General features: G+C 38.5%; 1 protein-coding gene across 2 annotated transcripts in view; it reads left to right on the forward strand.

Annotated features, from left to right (window-relative positions):
* The window catches only part of PCSK5 (proprotein convertase subtilisin/kexin type 5), a 280,415-nt gene that overhangs the window by 54,110 nt on the left and 203,564 nt on the right, over positions 1–22,741 (forward strand). For both annotated transcript variants that reach the window (XM_085214353.1, XM_085214354.1), the window contains 2 exons: positions 17,696–17,839; positions 20,273–20,349. In XM_085214353.1, coding sequence (XP_085070479.1) covers positions 17,696–17,839; positions 20,273–20,349 — 221 coding nt within the window. The remainder of the gene's footprint in view (positions 1–17,695; positions 17,840–20,272; positions 20,350–22,741) is intronic.

Below are 22,741 nucleotides of genomic sequence, written 5' to 3' on the forward strand. Positions count from 1 at the left end.
GTGACCCATTGTTTCACACCTACTATGATGACATTGTTTTTAGGAAAGTTTTGCCCTAGCAGCCTATCTTTCATTGGCTTGAACAGATGGGAGTCAGAGAGTGCCAAATCTAGACTATATGGTGGGTGTGGTAGGACAGTCCAGCAAAGATTGGCAATGTGCTCCATAGTCTTCAAACTGGTATGAGGCCTGGTTTTATCATATTCCAAGTGAAAGTCTCTGGACTGACTTTGGAAGTTTGAGCCTTTAGCTCAGTCAACATCACAGTGTAGCAGTTAGAATTCATAGCTAGTCCAGGTTCCCAGCAATCCATAATGATCACCTATCTCAAAAAACAGTGCATCACTTTACCTGCCACGAGTCACATCTTGAACATTTTCTTTGATTATTAACATGTCACCACTCCATGGACTGCCGTTCTGACTCTGGCTCATAGTGATGACAGCATATATGGTCACCAGCAATGATGCAATCAAGGAAATTGTCAATTTCAGCTTCATACTGGTTCAGTAGTTCCTAACAAACTTACGTGTAGTGTTCACTGTGTTCCTGGTGAGCCAGAGAACAGAACATGTCCTGTGTGACCCACGTGCTGCAAGCTTTGTGACATTCAACACAGCTGACATAGTTTCCAACACACTGAAGCAAATATTCAGCCCGTACACAGTTTCCTCATCATAATCTGCGGCATCACATGGATCAGCTGAGCAAGACTCTCTTCATTTTGTGATGTGACAGCTGTGCTTGGCTGTCCAGAACATGGCTTGTGTTTCATGTAACTGTTGTCACTGCTGAAATGCACCACCCACCACCTCATTGTGCTCACATCCACTGTTTTGTTTCCAGAAATCTACAGCAAGTGTTGATGAATGTCAGTGGGTGCCATTTTTTCCTCGTGGAGGTGGAATTCAATCACACTCCTTTGCTTCACACACACTTCCATGTCAGACGCCCCTCTGCTGCCATCTGTCACACGGCAACAAAATGTAGTCGAATATTGTTGGGAAGGTTCAGCCTCTACTGCCATATCACCAACATCTGTCTCTGATGCTGTGAGCCAACGCAGTAAAATAGGAGGTATTACCCTCATAACCCTCATAATTGTCTAATTAGATTTCTGGTTCAGACAGATGCAGTGTCATTTACACCACAACTGAAAGTAGTCTCTACAGCCTGAGGAGCTCTGAAGTAGTTGGAGTAGTTGCATCTAGGGCTGGCTGTCTTCAGTTCTGATGGTGAAACCAGAACTCAGGAAATGTTGCTTACTTTTTGCTTTCTACAAGAACTCTGATGTGAGCATTGCTTTGAGCTTTGGTGAAGGATCCTCTTCTCTAGTGTGCACTTCAGCAGCAGACAGATAGTTTATTTGTGAGCCCTTAGGTGAGCTGTACTAGCATTCACAGAAAGGAACACTCCTGCTCTGATGCTGTATATTTTACACTCAAGGGCCGCAGCAATATGGCTAGTAAGACTTTATGAGTAGTGAGTAATGTGAACCTCCTAGGCTTCTGCTGCCCTGAAATATGGTGGAGGTGAAAAGTTATACAAGCCAATTGTTTCCCCTGTGCTGCTGCTGATGTTTGTGTGGAGCTGTCTTGTGCCTCCCTTGCAGCTCCAAATGTGAATGGCAGAGCTGAAAAAAAGGATTTTAGGACCCTGGTTAGCTAAGGTGAGTGGGACTGTGGAAGGAAACAGAGGAAGACAAATAAGGAGTGATGAGATGCCTGATGGGATGGGCTGAGGGGAGAGAAGAGGTCCCGTTTAAGCCCAAGCACAGGGAAAACAGAATCTGGGACAGATTTTCACCTGCCACAAATTAATATTTACCATCTTTAATAGTGCCTAGCAGTTTATTTCAAACCCATCTATGCCAGACATTAGTAGCTAAAGAAAAACCTCAATGTCTTCTTATTGTTCTCCAAAGAATTTTTCTCTCTTTCTCTCTCTACACAGTAAAGCCAAATCATTGTTCTTCCTGAGGTGGCATAACATATTTCTAAGTGTTTTGCATATTTTGAAACTTGGATTGGTTTTTGCATACACTTTTTGCACAAGAAGATTGAGCCCTTAGTTTTTCAGAAAGGAGACAATCTGTGACTTCTGTGGAAGTACAAGTAGGAAGAATCAAACTGCCTGTCAAAATATCACTTTGCAAAACTGTAGCTGGGAAACATAGCTGTTGTTCTCTGTGGACAAGGTAGAACTAGTAACATAAGGTCATGAAATGCACAATTTGCCCTGAATTCATTCATGACTGGAAAACAGCAACATATTTTAGGTAATCAAAAGACAAAATAAGCAGTTTTAACCTTATCTACTGAAAAGAGACTATTAGTGCAACTACTTTAGCAGGATTAACAAATATTTAAAATCCAGATAGGATACTTGATGTTTTCTTGTGGGACGTTATGTTATGGTCAGCATTCCTGGAATTGTACAGAAAACAGAAAGTGGAAGCCAGCAATGTTCACAAATCACACCAGCATTTTCACTGAACCTCAAAGCAGCAACACTGAAATAATTTCCATACTCGTTTGGAAGAGCTTCTGTGGGTGTCAAAGATTTGGTAATAAATCATACAGCATTAGCTCATATTCCTCTATCAATCTTCAGAGGGAGTTTCCTCTTTTTTTTTTTTAACTTTAAAAAAATATTTAAAATGGGATTTTTTTCATAGTAAGAGCTAAGCCACAGTAAGAAACTGGTACTCTTCTGTGCCATCTTGTTCTGTGAAATACTGTATCTGTATAAAGTTACAGTTTTTTCAACTGACTTTTACTGGCTAGTTTCTGCAATTAAAGAACCACAAAATCCATGCTGAATTTCTAATGAGCTATAACAAATATCTCCATTTATCTTCAGTTCAAAATAAGCAGCTAACAATAAACGATTTGGAATATAATTAGAAAGAAAATTGCTGAGATTAACTACAAAATGTTTTATATTGTATACATTTAATAATACGTTTAATGTATTTTAGGTTTTGTCTGTGGGAGCACTTAAACAAGAAACAAATTTCTGAGTATTCTGTACCCATGCAAGCCTGATTTATAAAGTGTTCTTTGCAAAAGAGAGATGAGAGTAGAACAATTTAGATCTAAGATGTTAGGTATCATACCACTTTTAAAAATTATCCTTTTCTTTTACTGATGACAAATGACGTATGACTCAGGCTATCATGAGAATTGAGATATCAAAACTCTAGCTTTCCTGATTCCTACATTTGTGCAGTTATGCTCTCTTCCCTTGTATCTCACAAGAAAACACTGTAGCTAAGGTTGTAAGTGTGCCAAGATCACAATTCTTGCTGACCCTAAGGCTTCCTTAGGCTATGTTTAAGAAAGTAAGAAAATGTAGTGAGGAGAGAACCTTCAGTAGAGCATTGGCATTATTTATGGTACTTCTAATGCCATAAAATCTGTGCTATGAGTTCCAGCTATTGCTCCAGCTACTTGAAGAGTAGCATAGAAGAGTAAAAGTATAGCAAACTCCATCCGTGTGATGTCAGAGAGAAGTCCACTAAGTGTGTTCACTTATATATCGGAAAGGTCCTTGCTGTTTTTAAATACAAATATGGTGAAGTTTAACCTAAATGAGACGATCACTTTGAGCTGAGACTCAGAATAATACAGAGGAGTCTGTCAGCACAAAATCCAAGGTCTCCTTAAACAGGTTGTTGCTCTTAGAAAGAAATACCAGTACTGAGGGGAGGAGCAATGTGGACAATAACTATGCTTGCTCTTTTGCTACAGAGATTATAAATTCTGTGAAAGCTTAAACACTGGCTGTTTCAAAGTAAGTTTATTTCTAGCAAACAGCAGAAATACATGGCAGTCAGAGAGAGGAAGGAAATGTGCGGGAGGAAAGAGCCTCATACAGGCCCTCATACAAATCCTCATACAGGATTTGAACGTGAATTTTTTACACTGCTGATACTACTTTTGTCTTGCCCTTCCTATTCCGTTAGAATCCCCTAATCCATAAACTAGCATGCCATTTGAACATGTAATTGCCCTGCCTTTATCTATTTTTATGTGAATTTCTAAAAGAACAAGAAGGTTATTTTCAGTTTTGAAAGCAATTCAAAACTACTTTAAGTTCAAATAGCATAAGCGTAGAGGCCTAGGGATATACAAATCTAAATATACATAGGAAACTACACATTAAATATGCATTGAGGTTTTCCTCTTGTGTGTCTTTAGGTCAAGACAGAACATTAATGAATGGCAGACTACTCTTGGAAGATGCTATTTTATAATATTAGTTCAGGGCTACAAGGTTATATTTGGAAGCCAGAAAACTCAGAAAAAAATAGAGACAATATTAAGCAAAGCAAAAGAGTTTCTGAATTTATGAAGAGGTTGAATAGCTTCCTTTTTGTTCAACTCCCATGTGCTCCTCCACATTTTATATTGAATCAGAAGATCTTTTTCCTTCTATGTCTTCTGGTCTGGGCTCAAGTAAGCCAATGTAAGAATTCAGAAACAATGTATGAATGAACAGCCCTGCTTTTCAGGGGCTTTATGTGATCCCAGCTACTGAAACACTAAAATCCATCTATTCTTGATTAACTAAAGCCCCATCTAGGTGAATTGAAATGTAGACAAAAGAATTAATACAGCCAACTAATAGCTAATAGCTAATAGTCTAATAGCGTTTACAATCTGCAAAGGAATCAGTACGCACACAGAAAATGTGATTCTAGAAGAACATCCTGAATTCTTGTATCCCAAGTACTCCATGCCTCAGAAAACTTCCTCAGTGACATCTTCTAGTGAGGATGTTTTCCAAGATGCCAAAGATATCCTAGAGACTCATTATCTCACAGCGTACTCTGTATATTCTCATTATCTCCAGTCCTGTCCACTTCTCTTCCGTCATCGCATATGACTAACTGAACATACCCAGGGGAAGCAACATCGTAGAGAAGAAAGAAACCGAGGGTGCAAGAGTATCATTTCTAACATCAGTGAGAGATTAGATTCCTTCAACCTTCCTGATGATTGTGACATGTTTGGTTTTGATTTCATTTTTAGATAAATTTGCATTTGTGATATGGTTTCCCTGCTTTTAAAGTAGTCTCCTTCAGTTTCTATCTGCTCCCACTCTACAGTGATGATAAAATCACAGAATTACACAATCTTTAGAGTGGAAGGGTCCTTTAAAAGTCATCTAGACCATCTCCCCTGCAATGAACAGGGTTTTCCAGAGCTAGATCAGGTAGCCCAGAGTCCTGTCCAGTCTGGCTTTGAAAATTTCCGGGGATGGGGCATCTACCACGTCCCTCGACAACCTGTTCCAGTGCCTTTCCAGTTTCACTATAAAAGACTTTTTCCTTATATCCAGCCTAAATCTACCCTCAAAACTGTTTCTCCCTGTCCTGTCACTACAAACTCTGTTAGAGTCTTTTCCCTTCTGGTAGCTCACCTTTAGATACTGAAAGGCTATTATCAGGTCTCCCTGGAGTCTTCCTTTCTCCAGGCTGAACAGCCCCAGCTCTTTCAGCCTGTCCTCATAGGATAAAGGTTCTATTCCTTGGATCATTTCTCTGGGCCACCTCTGGACCCTTCATAAAAATGGAAGTGATGTTTCTTTTTTTCCAGTCACCAGAGCCTTCACCTGATTACCACAACGTTTCAAATATCATTGAGAGTGGCTTGGCAACTACATCAGCTAATTCCCTTAGGACTCTGGGATGTATCTCATTGGAACCCACAGACTTGTGGATGTTCAGGTTCCTCAGGTGGTCAGGAATCCGATCTTCACTTTCAGTGAGAGGACACTGCTTCCCCAGACCCTTCATTCCAAATGAAATGTTTGAGGGCTGTGTGATGAGCAGTTATCAGGGAAGACTGAGGCAAAAACATTGTTGAATACTTCAGACTTCTTGTCTGTTGTTACCAGCTTTGGTTGTCTCCCAGGACAACATTCATTAATTTCCTGCTGCCCAAAACTCTGTGCTGAAATATACCTTCTATTACATCGTGATTACTAACTTTTGTCCTGCCTTATTTAGGAACCTTTTTGCCTGGAAAGGTCTTTGTTTTTCATATGAATTACAGAGCAGTCACATACATGGATTTTTTTTTTTTTTTTTTAGAACTGTCAGTATCTAATCACACAGATGCTGTTGGATTAAAATTTCTAGAATTTTCTCCAGAAGTATTAGAGTTTTTTTTTACCAAGTATTTGTCACCTACTCATACAGGTTAAAGGCGATAAAAAAAAAAAGAAACATCTTCTTAATAGAATGCGTCACATTAATTCTCCTTTGACAGTATTGTTTTGTATATTTAACTGAATTTCAAAGATCATTCTATTCACATTTGTTAATATTTCTGAGAGTATTTAGCATTGTACAGGATATGCGTGTATTTAAAGCAGCAGACTTCAGACACCAAGACTGTCTTTCCAAGCATTTCAGGGCAATTTTATGGCAGGAAAAGGTTCATTTCTTCCAGACTCTACTTTGTACTGAGTGTTTTGTGGAGTTCTAACACACTGCTGCTTTAGTCTCATAACAGCCTGCATCAGGATCTGAACTTTGGTTCATTCATTTCACAGATATGAGAGAGAACTGTTATGTTCATTTAGTTTCATTACCAGTTTGCAGTAACCAACAATTACTGCAACTGGTAATCTACATTCTCAAGCCCAGAATTTCTAATTAAGGTGTGGTAAGCTTTCTGTAAGCATAAACATTAGGTAAAAGATCATGTTTGGGAAGGAGTGCCATCAATAAGAGCATTGTTTTAATGATTAACTTAAATTAACAAATGCCACGTAGTTGCGTATTTATCTTGTTTTGTACTTTTGTTAGGCCGTTCTCCCTAACAGTCCCTAAGAATCTTCCACCTTCAAAAATTCCTTCAAGTCACTTGTATGCTGCATTTGAGTCACGTCTTCGTGATGAAATAAATACATTGAGCTTGTTAAGAATTGCTGTTAATTGTTTTTCCAGCTCTTGGTTCTGAAAATAAGTGGCAAGGACTCACTGTTCCTTTTCAAAGAGCATCCTTTTTGAAACTTCAGTACTAGACGTATGCACATCAATCCAGAAAGTGTCCTTACAATCATTTTAAGAAGTACCTTAACCCACTTTTCTTCTTAACCCACTGCTTACCTATCGAAAGGCAATACATGGTTTTATAGAACATTTTGAATTTACAGGCGACTTTCTACCTTACGCCTTAAATCCTTTTCACTATTACTCTGTTTCTGGACACTTTCTCTCATTTTATGACTTGCAGTCTTAGTCCTGCATAATTTTATGATTTTATATCTATAAAATTATACTGCAAGCACACTGTTTAAATAAGTTCACATTCCCAAGTAGTCCCTAGTACTGTCTCTATCGCTATCATTATTTCCCACTCCATTTATTTGTGTCATCGTATTTGAGAGCATGCTGTAAGAGAATGTAACTTCAGCTTTTCCATAGTAATAGAAAGCTGCTAGCCTCTTAACATTTAAGACTTAATAATTGTACATGGTTGCTAATGATTTCTTAAAATGAGTTAACGATATCTGTTAATTCTCATAAAGGCTTCAAAGTACAGACAGACATATCAAGCCCTCTGCAAACTTCCTTATGAGCGCCTGTGTTATTAAATACTTACAGATTTGTTTTATTTCTCTACTGGATCCAAAGATCTCAGTTACATTTTTAAGTAAATAAAAGTATTTTTGTAACTTCCATGTGCATTTACATGATCTACATGACAGCTTAAAAAAAATCCAATAGGTTGTTATATTGGAGGTATATTTCCATGAGAAGTCCCTGTTTTACTTAAAAGACCTTTTAAACCTTCTGAAGTATTTTTGGCACTCATTCTTGTCAAAATAGTATTTTCAGTTATACAGAAGAGCCAATAGGAGAAATGAAACAATAATGAAAGGAAGATACATTTACAGCTGAGATTCAGAAGACCAGCTGACAGGAATCACGGAAGAGTTTAACAGAAATAGAAGGAATGACAAGAAAGAATTCAAAATGTAGAGAAGAGGAGCCCAAAGTGTGTGTCATTGCCACAATACTAGGAAAAGTGGAGGATGCAGAAGAACTCTCAACAATCACAAAATTAAAAACTTTTATCTTTAGTTATTGTTGCTTATCATCTTCCATTCTTACAATGCCCTTACCAGAGTTTTCTTTAGTGCTTTTTCTGGACATGTCATCTGCAAATTTCCCGTTTTTTTTTTGTTGTTGTTGTTTGTTTTTTGAAGTACATCTAAGCACTGCACTTTAAAGCTGAAACATGGCTTACACACAGATTCAGTATAAACCTGACAGTAACAATGGTGATTTTCCTTCAATTTCCAGCTATATCACTTTCCTTTTCCAGTTTTTCACATTCATAAAAAACCCTCATTTGTGCTTTTGGTTTTATTTTGGTTGATAACTCATTTGGTTGCGTGTTTCTCAGTCTTTTCCTGTTTGCTTCAGTCTTCACTCGCAGTCAGGCTTTCCATGCTTCTCTCATTCCTGAGCCTCTGTGTGAGGGCTGGAGGAGCAAAATCTCTCCCATTGTAAGAGAAGAGCAAGTCTGAGCCTGCCCAACGAGACTGAAAGTGTACAAGTCTATGGGACCCAAGACATAAATCCCAGGGCCCTGAAGGAACGACTGATGTTGCTGAGCCACTCTCCACCATATTTGAAAATACATGGCTGTCAGGAAAGTCCTTAGTGACTGGAAAAAGAGAAACATCACTCCCATTTTCAAGAAGAGGAGAAAGGAAGACCCAAGGAACTACAGGCTGGTGAGCCTCACCTCTGTACCTGGGAAGATCATGGAGCAGACTGTCATAGAAGACATGCTAAGGCACATGTGAGACAGGGAGGTGATCTGAGACAGAACAACTTCACCAAAGGTAGATTGTGCTTGCTGTGGCCTTCTATGGTGGAAGTGATAGTATTGGTGAACAAAGGAAGTGCAACTGATGTTGTCTACCTGAACTTGACATGATCCCAGACCACATCCTTATCTCTAGATTGCAGAAATATGGATTTAAAAGGTGGACTATTCAGTGGATAAAGAATTGGGTGGAAGGTCACAGCCAGAAGGTTGTGTTCAATGGCTTTACGTCCAGGCGGAGGCCAGTGATGAGTGGTGTCCCCTTGGGGTTAGTTGTGGGACTGGTGCTCTTCAACATCTTTATCAATGACATATACAGTGGGATTGAGTGATCTGTTTGCATATGAAACCACTGTTGCCTTCCAGTACTTATGGGGAACTTAGGAGAGAGTCCAACATTTTTTGTGGTCTAATAGTGATAAGACAAGGAAGAGTGGCTTTAAACTAAGAAAGGGAAGATTTAAGTTAGGTGTTTTAGGGAAATTCTTTAGTTAGAGAGTGCTGAGGTACTGACCCAGGTTGCCCAGAAAAGCTGTGGATGCCCCATCCCTGGAAGAGTTCAGTGTCAGATTGGATGGGGCACTGGGCTACCTGATGTAGTGGGTGGCAACCCTGCCCATGGCAGGGGAGTTGGAACTTAGGCGATCTTTAAGGTCCCTTCCAACTCAAGCCATTCTGTGATTCCTCCAGTATCAGTTCAAAACTATTCTCAATTCTATTTTTATCAGGCTTCAGTAATAAAGATGGGGATTTAATTTAGCAGCAATTCTTAAAGATGCTTACAGTCCTATTACTAGAAAGAAATATTGGTCTAGACAATTGGTCTGTGTCCAATTCTCCATGAAATCAATGTTTGCTAATATAATACAGTTCTCCAGATCATTATTTGTATTCTCCAATACATTATTATCAGGTGGAATCCTGACACTGCTGACATTTCTTTTAATACTTTTTGCGATTTTCACAGCAATTTTACATTCTCTACTTTGCACAGTATTTTATTCACAGCGCTGTCCTGCATTCCTTCAGCATTTCAGAAGCCCTTCAATGTTTAATCAGCAGAGATTAATTTTCTGAGACAGTAGAAGGAGTAACTTTGTGGTGCTTTTGAGTTTATGCAAAACTTGAAGAGTTCTTTCTTGTTTCTTGAAGAGTTCTTCTTGGGCTTCCTTAGATTTCTCAGGGCTAATTCTCAGATTTCTGCCAGATAATCTCATCTGCAAAATATAACTAGCCACTCCCTCTAGTGGTTTGGCCTTATCTTCCCAGGTTTCTCTTATAATACGTAGTGGGCCTTGCATTCATCAACGAAAGTGCATTCAAATTCTGAAGAGTCCATTGTTGCCTAGGGTACTTACTTCCCTATAGGCAAACTAAAATAGCAGCCATTCATCTTATTATTATCCTTTGCTGTTAATGAATTTTCACAGCATGCATTTTAGTGTTAAATATTTCTATAAGACTATCTAAAGAGGGTATGGAGTGATTTTTATACTTCTGTCTCAGAAGAACTGTTTCCTAGGCTTGAAGTTTGTCCTCTGATAAGTTACAATCTTCTTTGACATGCCAACCCAAGCAAATAATGGGACTCAGGGTACAATAAGCTGATGGCTCTTTATGGCTCTTAGGGAAAAGGCTTGTAAGGTATTGAGTAGCATAGATGTTTATTCCTGAAGCAAAGGCACTGTGATACAGCTCCAAGAACTCCATATGCCCACAGGAGGAAGACGAAAAACTGTTGCTCTGTTACTTAGAATAGAATGTGAGACTGTCTCTGTATTCTGAGCTACATATGCCTCGCTTCTGCTACCCTCTTTTATCCCTTGAGGAAAAAAAGGAGACGTGCATCTTTCCCTCAGACTCCTGAATAAGTCCTGTTGTCTCATATCCCTCCTTGTCATTGTCCCTCTCTCCCTCCTCCCGCACAACATCCTGCTACCATTAACACCAGATGTCACCAGGCTATTGCCTCATGGATCAAACAGATCTGACTACAATGTAAAATAGAGAAAAAGGGACTGCAGTAACGCAACAGTCCTCACAAAGTTGCGTCTGAGCATTCAGAGTCAACATCTCTTCATCTTTTTCCTCACAAATCCTCTCATTCATACAAGTTCAAAGTATTCTTAGAAAAACTAGTTTTTCTATGTCCTTCTCAATCAGACCTCCTTACTTCAGCAGTTGTATAACAGCAAAGCCTTCTTAAGCTGTTTCCTTGTATCACCATAGAATAAAAAGAGAAGAAGGGGAACGAAGTGGGTTTGTATAAGCTGTAGGCTCCTCCCACTCTCATCAGTCTGTGGGAAGGTTAATGATTAATTGGAGCCATCTGCTCAGAGCCTTCCCTCTGTGTGGTGAGTTTGGTTCTGTCACATACATTCACACAAAGTCTAAATAAAAACCCTCTCCCATGCTTCTTAACAACATGATACAGGAGTAGTAGTCCTTGATTTGTAAATGGCATAAAAGAAAGTTGAATGTGTGTGAAGTGAAGAATGTATCTTTCATAGCTTAGAGAGAATCCCTAGAAAGTTATGAAAATGCTATTTTAAAGCAAGCCCTACCATCTCTGTTTAATAGTTGTGTTAGAAATAACCAAAATACCAAGCCTTAATTACTGAAGAGAGGAGCTTGGTCTACTAGGTGACTGTAATCTTTAGGTTAGTTCTTATTCCTGTGCTTTGACTGAAAAATTGAGAACACGGATTTTTTAATGAAAAGTTGTGAACTAGTCACTGAATTCAGATAATAGTAAAACTAGAAAACATTTTTAGAAGATAGCTAGAAGCTCCTTTTGATTGTCTGTAGTTAGCTTTCTTTTAGTTCTTTCATGTTACAATGCTTCTGTTTTACCACTTGTCAAAGTCTTTCAGTACATACGCTGAATAAACAGGATGTCTAAGAATTCTGTTGTCCATCAGGCTTTTTTCTAGCCCATTCTGTATTCACAAATCTGGAAATGAGACAGGTTCCAGGCTGGCTATAGAACATAAAACCAAGAAAACTCAGAAATCCAAAACCAAACTTTAACCTGGATGCTGATATGCTGACTAATGTCATTGTTTAAACATTTTCAGTTTATATTACTGTGGTGACAAGCACAATTTATAGCTCTGATTGAGACCTTTCAGGTTGTAAAGGAAGGTAGGGAGTTAAAGAGTAATTACCAGTCTGTAGCACTGAAAGCTCGTAAGTCATGTCCAGAATATAGTCTTGAATTTGCATATAAAATCAAGAGCTTAGGGGAAAAAAAAAAAAAAGTCTTTTGCGATCTGAGATTGTAGAGTTCACATTTTCAAAATCTTCTATGACCAAGAGGAATAAAAATTAATCTTAAAAAAGCATGAGCACTCAGAGTTTCAAACAGTCATGCAGTCATATAGTCTCCATGAACTGATGCATTAAAAGAAAAAAAAAAAGCATGGGACTTGGGACTTTCTGTAAAACTGCCCTATTTTCCTTTCTTTTTTGGGACTTTGAGGAAGTCAAATAAAAATATGAGGCAAAGGCCACAAAAAATGGCAGGATGGAAAGAATTGTCTCTCTGAGGAATTATTCATCCTTCATGAAAACTGGATCCCCAGAGTTGATGCTGCACAGCTGGGGCAAGGGAGCAGCTGTACTTTTAATATATTCTCTCCGAATAATGAAGGAATTGCCATTCTCTCTTTTCTTGCTGTTATTGTCTTTGTTTTGTTTTGTACTTTGTTTATTTATTTACTTAATTTTTCTTTTTCAGATAGGATTTTAGGCAGGTAAAAATGCCTTAACTTTTGGTTCACTTTCTGATCTTTTATTGCTAAGTCAGCTATTTATATACTAGTATTATTATAAGTGCTAGCCGCAGGAGCGGTAGAAGTAGTAACAGGCATCATGCAGGCATCATGAGAGTGTACTGCTGTAAAGATAGAGGTATTTCCATGAATGCTTCTTCTCTTCCTGCATTAAACAGGAACCACAGGCTGTGGAAATTATTTCTCTCCTCTTTTATCTGTCCTTTGCTGACTACCAAAGATGTTTTGCATCAGGTTCCTGTATTTTTTCCAACATTTTCCAGTCAGGAATCTCTTTGTATGTTGACACAAATCTCACAATATTTGAGCACTGTTTCAATGACACATCAGGTGCACCAGATCTGTGATTCGATAGATAGTTGGTGTATCCAAAGTAAAACAAACACATTCTGGCTGTCTGAATTCACAGATTACTTTTTTTTTTTTTTTTTAAAACCTTTCTTCTCTTTCTGTATGTGTCTGTGGCTTTAGTCTTTGGTGGAGGACGTGGTGGACCTTTATGCCATTTCTATGAAGGCTTTTTTCATATTTGTTTAGTGGAGATGGCAGGACATGTACAATGACCTAAGGGCAGTTTTAGTTTCATCTCTGTGTTGACCTTGAAGGAGTTTCTCCTATTGTCTCCTCTTGGGAACAAAATAGGACTAGTCAAGCATGTTAGTGGAATGACAACTTGTGACCCATGTGGAACAAAGAGGCATGCTGTTTCTGTGCCTCTACAAGTTACAGAATTTGCAGTAAGGACAGAAATTCTGCCATCTGCGAAGATAGAAAGAGGAGAATTTTCCCAATCCTAAAAGCTCTCATCAATCTGGCAGCTTATGGAATATGAACATGCAGGGCTTTCCTATTTCACTTTTTTATGTTTTAAATATTGAAATGGTCCATCTTTTCTAATCTCTTTTTGGCAACTAGTATGCAAGAGGTTTCCCAAGATCAGAAACATGCATAATGTATCACTAAAGTAGATTCAAGATCTGCCACCTCAAGATTGTTTGTTAAAATTCTGTTTATCATTTTTTGTTTCTCTGTTCTTCCTCATACATTGATAAGATCTTGTCAGGTAACTCCAAAACTCGAGAAAACGATTCCTTATGAAGACTTTTGGAGGATCATTTCTGAGAAACTATGTCACAAGATTAAATATTTATTTTTACTGTTTTTTACATTAAGAGGCTTGGCAAAAGAAAGACTAGAACTTCATAGTCATTGTTCTTTTAAGTTGATTTTAAGTTCTGAAATTCTAAAAGGTTTTGGCCTGTATGATTCTTGATTACTCAGTTTCCCATTCAGTTTTGCTACTGATCTCTGGTTGATCACCACGGCTATCAAAATTACTGCAGCTAACAGCAAACATTAAAATATAATAATGACTCTTAGCTAGTTTTTAGAGTGAATTTCACAATATAGTTAAGAGATTCCAGACATATATCTGACACTGAAAGCACCATGCAAAACAAAACATTTCTAATGTTGTGTCTGCTTGCTAATTGCAGTCAGGCTTCCAAATTGTCTGTCCAAAGATACCTTATTCTTTTGTCTTTTTTCACTCATAATAATTGAATTTCAAGTATGAGAAAGGTTCTGTATTACACATTTTCCCTACTATAGTCCTTTCCCTTTCTGTGTGTCCTTCAACCATCTTTCAACCCCGTAGTGTGTTTCTATTAAATAATGAGTGGTATCATTAATATTTTCCAATTTAAAAGTCCAAAGAAAAGCACCATAATCTGAATACCTTTTAAAAATCTCAATCAAATTACTAATAGTAGCTGGGTAAGAGAGTGTTTATTCATTTTGACCGTAATCTCTAGGCAGTAGATGAAACCAACATATGCTGAAATGATGCTAGCTTACTGCAATATGAAACCAATGTTGATGTGCTGGAACTGGGGGAGAATTCTATAAAACATTTTATTCTATAATTCCGTATTCCAAATATGGTGCATGCTATTCTTTTTAAATTCAAAAACAGTGGTTCAAAGATTAGCCTAGTAAAAATCTTGCAAACCCACAGCTTTTGTACATTAATGTGAGAGAGTATGTTTTTGATTCTAAAAAGAAAGGACTGGAAAAATACATTGAAAATTTGCCCACTGATGTAAAATCCAATCACTGTGACACACATAATTTTCATTATTGTGACATTGTTTTGTTTTTTCATTTGGCTAACACTGAAAACTGAAACAGTGCTTCCAAATTCATTTGAAAACATTTCTCTGCTAAGCAGCTGATAATGTAATTTGGATAAGTAATAAAGAAGCAGCACATGGTTAAAGAAAAATAACAGAATGAAACCCAGCAGTGGAAAATTCCTTACAAGAAATGTTTTCGAAGGTAAGAGGAATTTAAAGTGACAGGGAAGAATGCAAGGAAACAAAGTAATAGATGGCATGTTTTATGCTATTGAATATGGAATGGTGACATATACTATATTATATAGTGTTTGAAGAGTAATCTGTCGCTAATATTTAAAACATTTCTGATAAAAGCCAAATCTTTGAGAGAAATGTGCCTAACCCAGAGGGATTAAAATTTAGGAAGCTGAAATCAGATGTTGAATCAAACAAAACAGGAATTTCATTGATAAGATAGTATTCAAAGAGAAGAAATAGAGAGAAGAAGATAAAAATCACCTCCATAGATAAAAATAGTAAGGAATGGATGCTATTTTTAAAAAGACTCAAGGATAAGTAATGTATCGTAATTGTAAGGACTGAACCCACCACCTGCTATTGAACTACTCCTGTTTGGATGCATCTTCACTGCCTTTGTGCTCTCTATCCATATATTACATATTCTGTAATCCAGCATCATAAGTGGGCATGCCATTACTCCTGCTTTACCACTGGAATTTCTTTTGTGCAGAAAGATTCTGTTTTTACTAGCTTTGTGTCCGATCTTGGAGCAGAGTAAGATAATCTGAATATCAATTTGATCCAGCACATCTCTTGCATGAACTAACATAGCACATGGTAAAGCAACCAATGTCCCTTTTATTTGACTACATAAGTATAGGAAAACAGCTGATTAATTAGTCCCTTTTTACCATGATCACAAAATAGCACTTCAGGTGAGGTAAGTGGGGCAGCTGTTTGTGCTAGCGTCATTAAGGGAGGAAGCAGTGGAGAGCTTGAAAGACATTAACAATGTTTTGCTCAGCCTGTGTGGTTTGACAAGATGGGAAGCAAACCAGCAAGCTCATCCCCCATGAAAAGAGAATAAGAAAAACAGCCAGAGGATTGCTCAGCATTTCAGAGGACAGGACAGAGGGGCAGGGTAATCGCAGTTAATTTTAATAGAGGTCAGGGCTGGAAATCTTGATTGTGTGTTACTGCTCTTGTGGGTTTACCCTGGGGCACGTGCTTCCACTTTTTGTCTCTTTGTCTTCACGCCAGTAAAATGTGACCAATGATACTTGTTCCTTTTGTAGGCATTTTCCAATGCTTAGTTCATTAATGCTTTTGAAGTACCCAAAAGCCCTAGAAACATCACATACTTTTAATCCTGCTGTTCATATATTAGAAAGTCTGTTGTTGTACAGTCATTACATTCACTGTACAGATGGTTAGTTTAGATTGTAGTTAATTTCATAAATGCAGCGGCGTGAACATTTCCAAGCAATATATAGAATAGAAGCTTTAAGCCAGATCTGTAGATTCCTTGGAAATGGGCCCTGAGAGCCTTCAAGTGCCTTTGTATGTGAATGGAAAGGCAGACAGGCTGGCAGGTGGATAATTGCAGGCATATCAAGGGAGACTATATGCTATTTATCCTAGTACTAAATAATGTAGTTTTGGTTTAGTAACAGCAAATGTCTACTCTTAAATTCACTGGTTTGTGTCTGAAAGTGCAGGAGGGTTGATGAATGGGAGAGAAAAGAGGAGAATGTGACAGCAATCCTGGTGTCTTTTTGCACATTAGCCTTCAGTGCACTGATGCTATGGAGGAATGAGTTGGGCCAAGTCAAGGTGAAGAGCATCTCTCTGAATGTTTTTGTACTGCTTGTGACTTGAGGAATGCCAAATGGAGATATAGGGCCATGAGGCAGAAAGCAAGTGCCAACGCATGCTCATGTGGGCACTTGTTACAATGCAGGCTCCAAGACTGGTCTGTTTTCATTTGTTTCTCCTTCATCCCACCGTTTGCTTTTCTCCTCTTACACTCCTGAAGTTCTGACTGACCTTAGGGGAGCTGGAGGAAAGCAGTACCAATGACGGGCTGTTGAACCTGCGTCTGTGAGTTGGAACCACCCCTGAGACAGGCAAATGGCCATAGCTTGTATCTTACTGTCATGGCAAGCCACATGAACAGGATGCATTTGTGTTGAGGAAGAGGCTTTTAGTTTTAATTACAATAAACTTTCTTCGTTTGCTATACCAGACTTAGTGCACTGAATGCTGTGTCCCAGGCTATTCTCAGTTGTACTATCTGCAATTCAGACACTTTCAGCTGCAAGTTTTTCAGAGTGTTTGATTACAGGCTCTTAACTGCTGCTCATCTCCTGCTGATATTGCACAAAACCTGCCAAAACCCTTCTTTTGTAGATATAGTTGAATCTGGATTACTTTCCAGACATTCTGTCAAGAAATTATACAGCACAGAAAGCAGGTTTTGTTTCCATGGCTATTCCAATTCAGGCTTTTGTCTCCTTTTAGCCGCATATGGTTTGTTTCTCTGAAAAAAACCTCAAATAATTCAAATGTACATTTCAAATGAGCATGCTTAAAAGATGAGAATAGTTGCTTTACTTTACACACAGGTCTTTGTGGTTCAGTGTGGCTAAGTGTTTCCTTTTGCTGTTGCTTAACATGAAGAATAGTTTGAAAGAAAAATAAACAGGCTTATTTTTTTTCCATAAAATTTGGCATTTATTTCATAATTGTTTCTTTATAAATAAAGGTATTGATTCTGTGGAGTTGTTATTCAAGTCATATGCTTGAGATAATTTAAATGGTAATGTTAATGTGAGTAGGATAATATCTCAACCTCATGCTGCTCACTAATCTGCAGCAACCAACATTTTTATCTCTTCTTCTTCCCCAGCACTGCAATGATAACACTCACCATTGCCAATCAGATATGAATATAGTAGGTGCGTGGAAGAGAGGTTACACTGGAAAGAATGTTGTGGTGACCATCTTGGATGACGGCATTGAAAGAAACCATCCAGACTTGATGCAAAATTATGTGAGTGTCTGCAGTTTGATTTGCTGCTTTATTATTAACTTGAAGTAAATTTGGTTAAATTTCTAGAAAGATGGAGGGAGGGAGGGAGGAAGGGAGAGAGGAAAGAAGGAAATAGTCTCATAAGACGGTTTCCTCAAATGATAACACCAGTGGGAGGAAAAAAAGATGAATTTTGGTAATTTGTATTCCTTTAGTTTAAAAGTATATTGAGTCTGAATGTCTTTAGTATCTGAATGCGTCTTGTAGCTTAGTGCTACATTTCTGAAGGACTGGAGTTAATAATCAGATGATTTTTTTTTCTCTTTTCTGTAATAATTTTATCAAATATCTTCCAACTCTCAGAATTTAGGATCGGAATAAGCTGCTTTCCCCAGTTAACATAAGCAGCTGAAGTCCGTTCTTGACCAATTCAGTTAGCTAGCAAGACAGTAGCTCTTTCAAAGGCTGTAATGTTAGGCGAATTCTTCCATGTATTTATTTTTAAAGCTATTTATCTTACTGCTAGAAATAATATTAAAGGAAAAGGATATGACTCACTCAATTAAAAACAGGTGTAGAATATTTTGGAGTCTTTATAGTAAATCATCTAAATTTCAATGAGCCTCCTCCCAGTTTGCTGTAGGAGAAGATCTATGTGCTTTTATTTTTATTCTTTTTTTTTTTTTTAACTATGTCAGATATTTCGTGTCTCATCAGAAGATTTCTGTTCGGTTATGCTTCATCGTATTTAATGATTGTTTTAATATACCTTGGAAGGGTTGTATAATGCTAGGAGAAGCTGCTTCTTCAGTGGGGACTTCTTTTGTTAATTTCAGAGTTTAAAGCTGCTCAGTGTATCAGGGCTGTGCTTTGCTGGAATGATTTTTCTTGAGCTTCAGAAATAGGCATTTACCTGAAAACACTTGACCTTAGCGACCTTATTTTCTCTCTCAAAAGAAGTGAATGAACAGTACATTCACACAAAATAAGAAAAAGAAAATGTAGCTGGATTAAGTACAACTGTTGAAGATGACTATTGCAAAGCAAGTAAGATGGTAAGGCACTGGCACAGACTGTGCAGAGAAGCTACGGATGTCCTATTCCTGGAGATGTTCAAGGTCAGGTTGGATGGGGCCCTGATCAGATGGCAGACCTGCCTATGGCAGGAGGTTGGAACAAGATGATCATTAAGGTTCCTTCCAACTCAGGCCTTTTTTTCCCAAGTAGCATACCATCTTGAAAAAAATACTGAAGAGATAAATATGACAATTACATCTTTAACAACCCATCAAGAGCTACAATCATGTCCATAGTTTAAATCCATTTATTTTAAATTAGCAGTACTTACATCTGTATCCTTCCTTATACTGCATATGGAACTCAGATCTGAAATACTTGGGGAGGACTGCATAAACGAAAATGAGAGCCCTTTGCCCTACTTGTCAGAATATGGTTGATCGTAATGCATGTCACATCTTTCCCTTTAATCTCTAAAGTTGTTTAAACAAACCAAACATAACTTTACCCCTTCACTGAATGACCTAGATTGTATCATGTATCACTTCGTCCCAGTACTGTCCTTCCACTGAATTTAAAGCATCTATTTATTCCCCTACTGTCTCCTCTCTCCTTTTCCTCTTGCCAAGAAGGAATTCCCCTAAAGCAGTACACATTGCTTGTTTGATGACAAATGCCTTCAATATGTCAAATTATTGCTGGTGTGACTACAAACAGGAATATTTGAGGTGGATGTGGTAACTGGTTTTGAAAAAAGAAGAGATTAGAAAGAACTGCTTACCATGTCAACATACTGCATGCTAACACGCAGATTAATGGGAGCCATACAAACCAGCAGCTATGTAGTCTATAAACTATTTTCAGCTGGAATAATCTTGGTAAAATTTCGATCAAAAGTGTGCAGATATCGTAGCTATAATTGAAACAGTTACACTCCCATACAAATGGGAATGCAATTTAACTCACATCTTAAGCTGTACTTTTTTGTAACAATATCCTTAAGAAACTTACATTGCTCACTGAAACTATGACTGAAATTTCAGTCATTACCTTGCAAAGAATTTTTATTGATTCATGAAATGCTTAGCAAAATCTGAATTTTGAGAATGAACTCTCTTAAGTACCAAAAGATTCTCAGGAATATAGTCTTTTTGCTTAATGAAACAACACTTTCTTCTCTACAAATAGAACTACATGTTTTCAGAGCATTCATATTCTTCCCTTTTCCAAAAATAAAATGAAGTCTGTAAATGGTGTAATTATTAAATATATAGTCCTTTTCTTTTTTTTAAAACAAAACAAAACAATCATCATAGAACCACAGGAATGTTAGTTAACCTAATTATTCTCTTGTAGAAACCTGCTGAAGAATTTATAGGCCACATGACTCAATGGCTAATTAATGAGAAAATGTTTTTTTTCTCCTGTTGGCTACAGGATTCGCAGGCCAGTTTTGATGTCAATGGAAATGATTTTGACCCTATGCCTCGATATGATGCCAGCAACGAGAACAAGTAAGGCACTATGACACTTACACATTTTCAGTTTTGTTCATCAAAGAAAGAATACCAGTTTTGCTCCAGAAGCCTAGGAAACTTGAACTGTAATAAAGCAGTGTGATTTGCATTTAAATATTTGTGAAATATGTATTTATGTCTCTTCCTTGCACAGTGCATGACACTTAGTCTTTGAATGCATTTGTAGCAATCTAAAAACACATTTAAAAAATAGTTTGAGAATTCTGGATGTGTGAAATGAAAAATTTTCAATCCTTTTGGGATATAAAATATAAGGAGTGACTCTTAGCATTCCTGTATTCTATCTCTGTGAGTTATTGGCAGGTTGTTATGTGTGATAAATGTCTTGACTTCTGACTTCCTTGAACTTAAGAGACTTTCTGTTTTGAAGGAATATGTAAGTTAGTGAGATTTTACTTTCTAATATAATCAGTCTTTTAACCTCATGGAGATTTTACATGTAAAAGTTTGCTAGAAACTATATAAAGCACTAATAACAATTCTGGTTAGCTGTAATATCAGTGTTATATGACTGGCTGAATATATCTGCATGAGTGATGCATTTCCTCTTCAGAACTTAGCTTCCTGGTATTTGTCATTCTAACTCTGCTCTTCAGTTTGTGAAGGCTAGGAGGGAAGTTGGCAGGGACACCTCACCCTAAGGTAGCAGGCTTCCTTTCTGACCCAACATGTATTTGAAGGCAGTTTTTTTTAACTTATCTGGCATTAAAAAAATACCTTTATGTGGAATCGCATGTATTAGAGGAATTCTGCTAGCTGTCAAAATGCTGTTTGAGCCTATTGTTTTCTGAGATTTGGGTGTTTCTTAGTTCTGGAAAGCAGTTAATGCTACTTGCTTGCAGATAACAGAATGCAAAAGCTGAAACTTTGTCTTTTACACAAATCAAATACTTTTGAATTTGTGTGGTTTTTTTTCCACTGTTTTTTTGTTTGTTTGTTTGTTTGTCTTTCCCCCCCCTGCAATTCCATAAACTTTCTCCAGAAGAATGTAGCAGGTATTAGGTAGCTTACTGAGAGTCAACAGAACATTTAGCATTAACTTGACTGGAGGAACTAATTAGAGCAATCTTGGATCACACTTAGATGGGAGAATGCCCATCTTCACAATATCACAGAATCACAGAATTGTAGGGGTGGGAAGGGACCTCTAGAGATCATCGAGACCAACCCCCCTGCCAAAGCAGGTTCCCTACACCAGGTCGCACAGTTAGGCGTCCAGGCGAGACTTGAATATCTCCAGAGAAGGAGACTCCACAACCTCCCTGGGCAGCCTGTTCCAGTGCTTCGTCACCCTCACCGTGAAGAAGTTCTTAAGCACGTTCGTGCGAAACTTCCTATGCTGCAGCTTATGTCCGTTTCCCCTCGTCCTGTCTCCACGTACCACTGAAAACAGACTGGCCTCACTGCTATGGCCACCACACCTCAGATATTTATAAACTTGGATCAGGTCCCCTCTCAGTCATCTTTTCTCAAGGCTAAACAGACCCAGTTCACTTAGCCTTTCTTCATAGGGGAGATGCTCCAGGCCCTTCACCATCTTTGTGGCCCTCCGCTGGACTCTTTCCAAGAGATCCCTGTCTTTTTTGTACTGGGGAGCCCAGAACTGGACACAGTACTCCAGATGAGGCCTTACCAGGGCAGAGTAGAGGGGGAGGATCACCTCCCTCGACCTGCTGGACACGCTCTTCTTAATGCACCCCAGAATGCCATTGGCCTTTTTGGCCACGAGGGCACACTGCTGGCTCATGGCCAACCTGTCGTCCACCAGGACGCCCAGGTCCCTCTCTGCAGAGCTCCTCTGCAGCAGCTCATCCCCCAGCCTGTATTGGTGCATGCAATTCTTCCTCCCTAGGTGTAAGACCCTACACTTGCTTTTGTTGAACCTCATCCGGCTTCTTAGTGCCCAGCTCTCCAGCCTGTCCAGGTCTCACTGAATGGCAGCACAGCCTTCAGGCATGTCAGCCAATCCTCCCAACTTTGTATCATCAGCAAATTTGCTGAGGGTGGCCACTATCCCCTCATCAAGGTCATTGATGAAGATGTTGAACAAGATCGGACCCAGCGCAGACCCCTGGGGGATACCACTGGTTACAGGTCTCCAGCCAGACTCTGCACCACCAACGACGACCCTCTGCCAGTCAGCCAGTTCTCAACCCACCTCACTGTCCACTCGTCTATCCCACACTTCCTCAGCTTTGTTATAAGGATGTCGTGGGAGACAGTATCAAATGCCTTTCTAAAATCAAGGTAGACTACATCTATCGCTCTTCCCCCTGCATGTGACATCCACCCAGCATGTGACAGCATCATAGAAGGCCACCAAGTTGGTTGAGCACGACCTCCCCTTGGTGAACCCATGCTGACTAAT

The sequence above is a fragment of the Meleagris gallopavo genome, chromosome Z (genome assembly GCF_905368555.1).
Source record: "Meleagris gallopavo chromosome Z, MGAL_WU_HG_1.1, whole genome shotgun sequence".
In the NCBI taxonomy this organism is placed as follows: domain Eukaryota; kingdom Metazoa; phylum Chordata; class Aves; order Galliformes; family Phasianidae; genus Meleagris; species Meleagris gallopavo.